Source organism: Egretta garzetta, unplaced genomic scaffold (genome assembly GCF_000687185.1).
Source record: "Egretta garzetta isolate BGI_Z169 unplaced genomic scaffold, ASM68718v1 scaffold25, whole genome shotgun sequence".
Taxonomy (NCBI): domain Eukaryota; kingdom Metazoa; phylum Chordata; class Aves; order Pelecaniformes; family Ardeidae; genus Egretta; species Egretta garzetta.
In genome coordinates, this window is record NW_009259800.1 from 4,134,178 (window position 1) to 4,144,616 (window position 10,439).

At 40.3% G+C, this 10,439-nt stretch overlaps 1 protein-coding gene across 1 annotated transcript in view; it reads right to left on the reverse strand.

Annotated features, from left to right (window-relative positions):
• The window catches only part of PPM1F (protein phosphatase, Mg2+/Mn2+ dependent 1F), a gene marked incomplete at its 5' end in the record, with an annotated part of 34,364 nt that extends 26,070 nt beyond the window's left edge, over positions 1 to 8,294 (reverse strand). Inside the window, 5 exons of the mRNA XM_009639879.2 lie at positions 391 to 484; positions 1,397 to 1,540; positions 2,692 to 2,880; positions 3,508 to 3,707; positions 8,129 to 8,294. Coding sequence (XP_009638174.1) covers positions 391 to 484; positions 1,397 to 1,540; positions 2,692 to 2,880; positions 3,508 to 3,707; positions 8,129 to 8,294 — 793 coding nt within the window. The remainder of the gene's footprint in view (positions 1 to 390; positions 485 to 1,396; positions 1,541 to 2,691; positions 2,881 to 3,507; positions 3,708 to 8,128) is intronic.
• Between the last annotated feature and the right edge of the window lie 2,145 nt (positions 8,295 to 10,439).

Genomic DNA, 10,439 nt, shown 5'->3' on the forward strand with positions numbered 1-10,439 from the left:
ACCCCCACAAAACAGACATTTAGACACATAAAGAAGGCTAGATGAACATTTATTACTTCCTTCACTTTTACAAATTAAATACTCTAGGTTTGTTAAGCTACTGTAGAACACCACAGTATCAAAAGACATCTACAAGAAGCAAAAGACTCAGAAGTACAAAAGAATTAGGACTGTCATGGCTAGTATGTAAAATGAAACAATATTCTACGCTTACAGTAAAACCAGTAAGACTATATAGCTGTGAGCTAGCCTTACGGCAAAGACAGGAAGAGTGGTTTACTGTTTGGTTGATGCTGAGCAAAATGCCATTTGCAGTAAACGTACAGTCTCAGGTGGCCTGTTTTAATTAAATTTAATCTGAACTATACTAATTCTGATGGTTTATCTTACCAATTGCTCTGGAAACAGCCAAGGTACCATTAACCCGCCAGCAGTCCATATAGGTTACACAACCACCCAGAGTCTCAATACGTGCCCTCTCATCCTGAAAAACAGTAGAATACAATTTTTATACTGAAAGCCTACCCATGGCTTACTGACCTTGTTGCTATCCAATTGAAGAGGAAAAAAAGACAAAACCCAAACCCAAGAGCTGCTTCAGCTTCTGTATTTATACACATATTAGAATCTAGCTCAGAAACACACACTTAAGATTACTGGAAACAACCCACCTACTTCCTGACCATACCATGGCTTGTCCACAAAAAAGCAGAATTCTTAAGTTTTTGTATCATCATATTCTTTCCCATATGGATGAGTACCCTTTCCTGACACTTCCCATCCCATACAGCATTTGGGTGAATATTTATATATTTGGAATAGAATACACAATAACTAGACTATGTAACAATAGCACTTGCATTGATACTCCTTTAACCACTCAGTTATTACAAATATTCATGCTATGAAGGCAAAGGGTCATGCTACACTATATCTAAACTCACAAGATCCCCATCCTCATTTAAAAGATACAGAAAATGCAATACTCTTTAAGCCAGTTAGGCTAGTAGATTATCATTCGCTTTTGAATGACCGTATAGCACATTATGGAAGACTTGCATTATGCTAACATTTTAAGTAGCTATTAATCTCAAATTAATAAGTTAATTTTTAACAGGCAGTTTTAAATTCACACGCACAAAAAATCCTGTGAAAGTCTTTAATTGATACAAATTTTGAAAAGACAGCCCGAACAGGAACTGGAGTCAGGACTAGCAGTACCATCAGTACTTTCAAGGAGGCATAGTTGTAGGGATCACCTTTTCAAGACACAGGAGCGGATGGAAAAAAAATTGTCAATTCTCTGAATCCTACCATAAAATAAATGTAATTATGTAAAGCACCCAACACTTAAGAAGGCTTGACTCCAAAGAGAAAAAAACCAAGTCAGACTTACTTCTCTTTCTGGTTTGTGAGGTTCCATTAGTGTCACAGCTCTTCCTTGCTGCACAAGCATTACCTGCGAGTCCCCTAGCCAGGCTATGTGTAGCTTGTTCCCTACAATCAATGCAGATACACCTGTTGTACCACTCCGCAGCTTCTGCAGAAGAAAACAGGTATGTTAGGTGAATATTCAACAAGCCCTGCTAGGTTACATGGCAATATTGTAAACCTAGGCTTAAGCACGCTTAAATGCGGCAGAGTAGACCTGCCAATCACAATGCAGGCACCTGAAAGAAAGCTACAAAATATTAGACAGACTTGAAATACAACTGTTTACATATTCTAACAAGCAGATGGCTAATATTGCCTCTGTTATATTCTTCCTTCTCTGCTATTAATTCCAAAACTGATCTAGAAGACTAAGACCTCTATTGTTCAAAGCACAGAGGCATGCAGAAAAGAAAGAGAATCTGAATTTCAGTAGTATGAACATTTCAAAAACAAACACAGGTCTCCCCAATCCCTTTTACAATCTTCACTAGCAACTACAGACACCTTGCTCTGCATACATGCCCTTATCCTTATGAGGATGTAAACAATGGAAGGAACCTAACTGTCCCAGATTCCCTATAAAGATCAGTGAGAGTCAGACGTCATGAAGATGCTGGTCCCTCTTTTGTACCTCACTGACAGAAATGAAGATATTAACAATGAATACTTCCATACTCAGTTATTGCTATAATAAAAGAGTTCTTGTTAAACTGTATAATAAACCACGCTCCCATTATGAAGATTTGAAGAAAGAACGTTCATCATACCAACTTGATTCAAACTGATCTACAAACTTAATGAACTGAAGAGTCTGATTTAAATCACGGAATACATTTTTCATCTTACAACCTCCTGTGACATTAATGGTGGGACAAGAAAAGAAGATAGTGACCATATTATTAGGAAGAAAGAAACCTCTTTTCCAGGTAAGAGGTGGGACAACAGAACATCCAGAGGCTGCCTAATTTAGGCAAAGGAGCAGCAGAGTGTTCTCTCAAATAATTGGTATGTCAGGATCATTTAAACCACTTAACACTCCTTTTCAATCACTCATCTTGAATTTGCAAGCACTGTAGTTTTGTTTTTCCTCAAAAAAGAAATAATTTGATCAAAGAAAACCTTTACATGTAGCATAATTTCATAGAGAAGCCAGTGATTCAAAGAAACTGTACTGCCAGAATTTTCTGGATAACACCATGTTGTCCAACAGTTCTCAGTGTTATTTAAATACAATAGAATTAATCTCTGCCCACTCACCTCTCTTTTGGCTTTGAAAAGAAACATTTCATCTGTCTTCTGGAAAGAGCATTTCAAGGCCTCAGCTGGATTCTTAACAATCTCTTCGTGTAGCCCAACATTTACATGTAAATGGGTTGCTGAATAATTGGCAGCATCCACTCCACCATGGCCGTCAAATACCGCAAAATAAGCACGATCAATGTCATCCTTTTGCATGGAGGGAGAGAGAGGAAGACACATTCATGTTCAAAACCAAAACAGCTCACAGACTGGTACCAGCAGGCAAAGATTCTTTATTCTGGGCTTTCTTCCATAAAACGTTGCGTAGGTAAGGGCAATTTAAGTCAGTTTACCCATGTACAAATGGGTAAAATGGGTACTTTGCAGGGTAATTACTTTTCTTTGTTTGCTGTTAGTCATTTAATATCCTTGAAAATAATATGGAATTCAAACAGCAGACAGCTGGTTACGTAGCCCCACTGCAGCTTCGTTAATTGGCACTTGGACAACTACTGTTCTCCCCACTTCTGTTCTTAATATATCAGTTTCCTCTGTCACAAGAACATTATAACTCCAGCAACATAACACTAGGTGAACTTCCCATCTCCCTATATCACTTATGACATGAAACGTAATGTCACAAGATCCTTCTTTATCAGGGCAGTAGCTAGTCCCTAGCAATCTGAGTCAATAAGTCCTTGCTCCAGCACAGACATGATTAACTTGTGGCAATAAATTCTTATGATTTCACAGATCATCCATCACTAGGTCATTTTGTTTACAGGACCGTTGAAATGCTAACAAACAGGCCTCCCCAATTTTGCCCAGACTTACTGATAAACCAAACAGCTGATTGAACTCTGGGAGCAGAACGTGGCGGTCCTCCATTTTCCGTCGAGTGTTACGGATGGCGTGGATGGAAACAAGCAGGAACCGCTTCAGTGGTCTCAGTGGTGGCAACTGCTTCTGCCACTCAGAGCAAACGTCCCGAAGCTTGTTAAAGAAGCATCGCTGTAATGACTCTCCATCCAGCACTGACAGCACAAAGACAAAACAGTAAATTGTGTGCCCTGTTTTCCTACATTACCCCATCTTTTGGCCTGTCTTTCCTTGAAATTTCTTTCCTTAGAGCTACATAAACACACTCAGCACTCTGCCTTTGCAGGCTCCGCAGAATTAAAATAGGCTCCTGAGAATAATGTGGAGAGAAAGTTGCAATGGAAAACAGTATAACATTAAGGATAAGAGCAGCTTCTTCAGTTACTAGTTCTCTTTCAAAACAGAGGCTTACCTTACAAAAATCATAACAAAGACCCAAAAATCAGTCTGGCATATTAGACATAAATGTTATTTTTATGTAAGTAAAATGCATAAGATAGAGTGGTAGGCGTGCATCCCTACCAAAAGAAAAAAAACAAAAAACCAAACAAGCAGGCAGAAAAGCCTTCAAGATAAGAGATTGTTGTTATCTTGGACACAAGGGTTGAAAAAGCATTAGCCTGGGTTTGGGTCAGGTTATGTCCTACTGAACCACTTCCACTGAAACAACAAGGAAGTCTGAGAATGTTTTGTTGAGGTCAATAGCTCAACTCATAGTTGAGCTGAACAGATTAGAATTTTAAGCTGTTGTCTTTATCTTTTTAAATACACGTGGTTGTAGGAGCTAGAGGGGCAGAAGAACACTTCCGCCACTCTCCTGCTTTGTCATTACAGAGCAGAACTGTAAACACCCATTGAGCATAGTGTGAAAAGCTCTGGCCAGACACTCAAATCCTTTTCTGGATAGGTCCCAAAGATCAATTAATCCAAACTTATTGTTCATCAGACTGAATGGTTTGGTGTTTGGCATTGTGTCTAGCTTTGCAATGCAGTCTCTCTCAGAGTAGGTAATATAAAGTTTTATTCATTTGAGTAAGAACCCTGCCTCCATGCTAAATCAATTAACTTCGAAAAGCATTGGAAAGATCATCTATAGAGCAAAAATGATTTGCTGGTCACTAATGTGTCTCCTAAAGAACGGCAGCACATGAACTATCGTCCCTATTTCTATTTTATCCTGACTAGCATTAAAGCTTCCTCAGAATTCCTTTTTATAACTCCTACTTCTCAAGCATTTCTTTTTCTCAGCCACACTGGATGGTCAGCTTCAGATGCACCTCTGGGCCTGGAGAATTGAAAGCTTAAACACTGATTAGCAGTCACTACCTATTAACCAAAACTACTTTTAGTTTGCTTAATATGCAGGTGCGAACAGGCAAGATATTAAAACCTTTAAATATTAAGTCATCCCATATACAAATATAATTAAATAAGACAGCATCTTAGACAGCCTTGTCTACAGCTATTAGTTTACATATTTGTAAATGTCTTGACTAATACTGACCAGAAGACTTGGACACACATTGCTGTTTAAATATTAAGCTCATGAAATCTGACATAGAACTGAGTACCCTTAACACCAGAAATTCTTCTGCAGCATAGCACATCCAACAGCGGTTCTCATACAGTCACACATACATACCTTGCTTTTATATAATCACTTCTCTTTCGTTCCAAGAACGCTTTTTTGTCAGAGTTATTATTGCAGTGCAGGAAGAGAGAGTCCATACTGTGCTGAGCACAAGGAACATCTTTCTTCCTAGTTGTACAGTTAAAGTGATATAATAGCAATTACAAGATAGGGAAAACAAGTACAGTCCAAACGTGCAGAGAAATGAATGCTTTTAAAGCAGATATTCCTTGCTGAGATTAGGCAATGCAAGTACCTGAAGAGTAAGCAGATTTCCATAATGTTTGATAGGGGAATGGTTAATAGCGATTTGATCTAAATGACAATGGCGACACAAGAACGAACAAACATAAAGTAGACAGGAATATATAAGGCGTTAATTAAAGAAGGCTTCAACCATCAGAATAGGGAAGGTTCTGGACATTTGTTAACAAGGAGTAGTGAGATAGAACCTGAACTAGTTCAAGATGGAACTGATCCAAGGATTTTCTGACTTTGCCTGTGCTATCTTAAAAGTAGACTCCAATTCTGTATCTTTATGGCCTTTAGAGTGAAACAGCAGCATGAATTATTGCACAAGTGTCACCAGTATTATGTAACCATACGGGATTCTAGAGACATTAGATGCTGCGACCAAGGAAATGTCCTTGTCCTATCAAGTTTTTCATTACTCACTGTTTCTAAACATTATAATTTCTTAGCTGTTCAGATGAGGTTCACTAACTGAAGGTCTGCGTGCCCAAGATTTTCACAAGACCAGAACTAGAAATTCTAATCCTAGGTTAACAAATACACAGCAGTTCACATCTTATATTACTGCTACAGGTCACCTCAAAGATAATTCCATGGGAGTCAATGAAGAGTCCCCAGCAGAGTGACTGGCAAGATGCTCTGATGACCAGTTTCCAGCTGCTTTATGAAACATTTGTGCTGAAAACCTAAGTCATTATCATATATGGCTTACAATACGCTGTTCCTTATTCTCCTATAAAGGTTGAGCTATAGCAAATAAAGATACACTGCTGGAGCACAAAGTCACAACACATTAAGATACAATTCTCTCTGATGTAAGGGAGACAATAAGAAAGATGCTTTTGTATCACTTTTGACAACGGTGTATCTTACCACATGCCTTATGGTCACTGCTGCAAACATAATATAGAGCTTCTAGTTACGGAAGATCAGTACCTTGATCTCCTTCAGTTTCCCCTGTACAAAGCCAAGCTCTAGCACTGCTGCCTGTGCTTCTTCTCTTACCACTGCAGTGATCTAGTCACGCAAAACTCTTATTTGCCAGCTCCTCATCTCAGGCAGTGCCGTGCTCCAGGTTAGGTGAATTGCAGTGAAGCCTGTGTGACTGCTCACAGACCAAGAGACACAACAGAACACCGAGTGCGGAAATCTGGCACCGTGCAGAGACTGAACTCAAAGTGACTGGAAGAGGCACACGCAAAAATCTCTGAAGGCTTGTGGAATGTACTCAAAGCTGGTTCTATACAGAGGTGCTGGGAGGCTCCAGCCCCAGCAGAGCCCAGCCTCTGTGCAGCCGCAGCTCTGCCAGGGGCTCACCCTCGCCCTGGCAGCAGGTTTGCTGATGTCCCTCATGCTGCTGCTGACATTGCCTGTGAACACCAACCACTGAATCATTTCTCCCGGCACCAGAGGAGGAGAGCCAGGGCATGTTGTTTACATCCCAAACTGATACAAAGCCAACTCTTCCCATTCAAAATGCTGGAAACGTGCTAAATCCCTCTAGACATACGAAGGCTACAAGCATTAAGGCAAAGGATGAAATATTTGGGGTGCAGCAAGACTTAATTAAATGTGTTCCCCCTCCTGCTGCTTCAGACTTGTAGGTGAATACTGAAATAGGCTTCTAGAAAGTGTGGTCTCCTGGTGCATATTGGAGACGCATCCTCTGGGGCATACTGAACTGTCTTTCAAGTCATCCCAGGGAAATGGAAGAGCAAGTATTTCCCCTTACAGGATAGGCCAGTTAGCCTAAGACATCACTCCTCCATTTTTATCTTCAACTCTGCCTGCATCCTGCTCCATTTAAATTCTTGGCACTGGGATTGAAGTCTAACGTTAGTTAGAAGTTTGGTGAAGTCTAACATTAAACACTTCAGCATGTAAATGCAATAGGACCATCTGTTACACAAGGCACAAACCCAGTACTCAGTCACCAAGGTCTGTTCTCTCTCCGATTCACTCAAATAGGAGAAAATTCAGGCATCGGGCAGAAGACAAACATCAGATTCTTCATCCCTCAGCATCCCGTCTTTATAGGGGAGGGTGCGGAGAGAAGAAATTGATAAAGACTGAGACTATTGAGAAACCTGCCAAGAGAAAGATCTGGAGTTTCGAGATGTTCAGGTTGTAGAGGGCCCAAAATCTGGTCCCAAGAACAGACAAAAGCAAGATGGATTACATGGATGAATTTAAGGTGTCAGTGTGGCTGCACAATAGCAGCTGTGATGTGATGATGCCAATGTCAAAACGTAGGAGCAATTAGCTAAGGTCAGTCTACCAAAGAGGAAAGGGTACTTAAAAAAAATATAAGAGGTTATCAACTCAAGATAGGAACTGAACCAGTTCAATTTACATGAAATTATCTAATGAGGAAAAGAAATATTCTTAACTAGTTCAGTTCAGGAAACACAGTGGACACAGTCACTAATTATTTTTGGGAAGAGAAACTCTCTCCCCTTTCCAGAAAGCCAACCCACACGATCAGTCCAGAGGCCCAGACACCACATTTGCATCTTGCCCACAAAACCAGCATAGCTACCTTTCATCCCACAGATACTCAGCAGGAGCAAATAAAGTATTGTTCACTCCTGCTTGCCAGACAGCCTAACCAAATATCCTGGGAAACATTTCAAAATACTGAAGTCTTCCAACAGACAGCCTCTGGGAAAACCACAGAAAAAACCGTATACTTACAGGTGAACCTTTCCTCATCTCCTTCTCCCTCTGTTTCCACACTTTGCTGCTTAAATTCAGTCAAGTCTGTTTGGAGGACTTCATCAACTGCAGCATGGATCAATGACGCTGCAAGAAGTGGTGAAACACCTCTGCTGGTAAGAAAAGGAAGGGAAAGCAAAATAGACTGTTAGTTTAAACTGAGCTACAACCTCACTGTTTATGCCTGGTGACCTCAGAATTAGAAAGCATTACACACAATCAATAATTCCAATTTCATTAGTAAACTAGTAGAAGCAACCATATGTTCAATATTTATTCATACAAATCTTTAGTAAGATCTTCAGTTAGACAACTGCTTTCTCAAGAATGCAAAGAGGAAGAAGCGTATGAATCATGTTTTCAAACTGTTGCCTCACACTCCAGCCGCAGATGGTACCTCCTTCTCTCGAGCTCTCGGATGGAAACTGCTACCTTCAATTCTAGCCTCTGAATGCAAACATTTTGTTTCTACTCACTAGGCAACATTTCTTGCTTTCTGATCTCTGCATTGTGGTACATGCAAATCTCCCAAAAGGTTACTTAAGATGGCAGTTCCCCTCCCACCACAGGAAAAGCCATGCTCAGTACTGACCTACAGCCCTTTAATACTCAGTTTCTCCTGACTTCACCCAGGATGAAGGTGCACAGAGTTGACACTGGAGACTAGGCTGAAAAAAGACTCCAAGACCAGCAATTCCGCTGAAGCTTTTAGGTAAGCATCTAGAAGACAATAACACTACATGATCTACACACCCTCTCCTTTTTATTCAACGCTTTATAGGAAGCACCTACTTGCTATACTGCTTTTGAATCTGTAAACAAATAAGACCCATCCAACTTTAAAATGGGACTACTAGAAAATAACTCTTTTATATTCACTACATTCCCATGGCAGACACTAACAATTACAGTGCATAACACACATTCCAGACATTTTCTAAGAGCACAATGAAGAATAAGCGTGGATGTCCATAAAAAGCATTTTATCTGTTGTTCACAGAGCATTTGATACCCACAAAGTATCAAATTATACAACCAAAGTAAATAACACATTAAGGCACCTGCAGCAAGTCAAGGACAAGACTTCGTTTTGCCAGGAAACATTTAGGAAGTCCTGCATAAAACTGACTGGCTACAGAGTAAGAAACAGCAGAAGCAACTGGCCTCTGCAGAGGTTCAACAGAGATAACTGGTTCTCTGCGTACAGAAGAGTGGGGAGGGGAAGACCATGAGGTTTCAGATCCCAGTGACAAGAAGCTGAAATGCATTTGCCATTGTGTTTCTGAAAAAGAGGCCTTGTCACATCCTCACAGCCATGTATAAGTACCTCCTGTGGCAGCAAACAGAAAGCACTGTGTTAGTCAGCAGGCTGCTAAACAGAAGCCTGTTTTATGCTACACATTCCGTAGCCGTGATGGCCTACTTTAATGAGTCATTTCAGTACTTCAAATAGATGGCAATGTGTTTGCAGTCCTTTCAGTGATAGCTGCAGTCATATCACATCAAGGAAAAGCACAAATTGGCGCTTTTTTTTTTTCAGGCTAATGTGTTGAGGGGAGTCAGTTCCTTTCCTACCCACGTTAAAAGTAACAATGCCTGCTTATAATCACTCTGACACTAACAGACAACCTTGTAAAAGGTCAGGCAAGAAACACATCCGAAAAAGATATGGCAACCTCCCCCCCCCCAAATCCTGCTTCCTGGTTTTGTTTGTATAGAAAGGAATATGAGAATACAAGCCACACGAACAATGTGAGAATTGTAGTTCAGGCTGCTGAAAGTCAGAAACTTCAGTTAAAGTAGGTTTCAACTCACAAGAATAAAGACAAAAAGTACTAAGTGAACCAGCTATGCATTTAAATGCACAGGGAGAGTGCCTCAGCTTCAGTCATCTTCAGAATTTCTCTGCTATGCTGGAGGAAAAATTCAAATCTAGCCTGGGTTTCCAGCTCGGCATCAGAAAATGGCTTAATGCTTTGATTTTAAACTTCGTAGGCTTCTGCTTTCCAGAGCCCTGACTTGCTGAACTGGGTCCATAGAAAGAAGCTTAAACAAAAGGCAATATACTAAGTGCTATAATTCTCAAATCCTGTATAAACCTCTGCTTACAGGATGCCTGTAACAAAGAAAAGGTTTACGAGTTATGTCACATCCTTCGACTTTTTCCAGTTGCCACGCAGTTCCTAAAAAGGAAGTTCAGAGATTCCTCAGTACTGATATGCTTCATTCAGCTTTGCTTCCCATGCATTTCCTCCCCCTCCACAGTTTTGCAAATTGACACAAAGAAAAT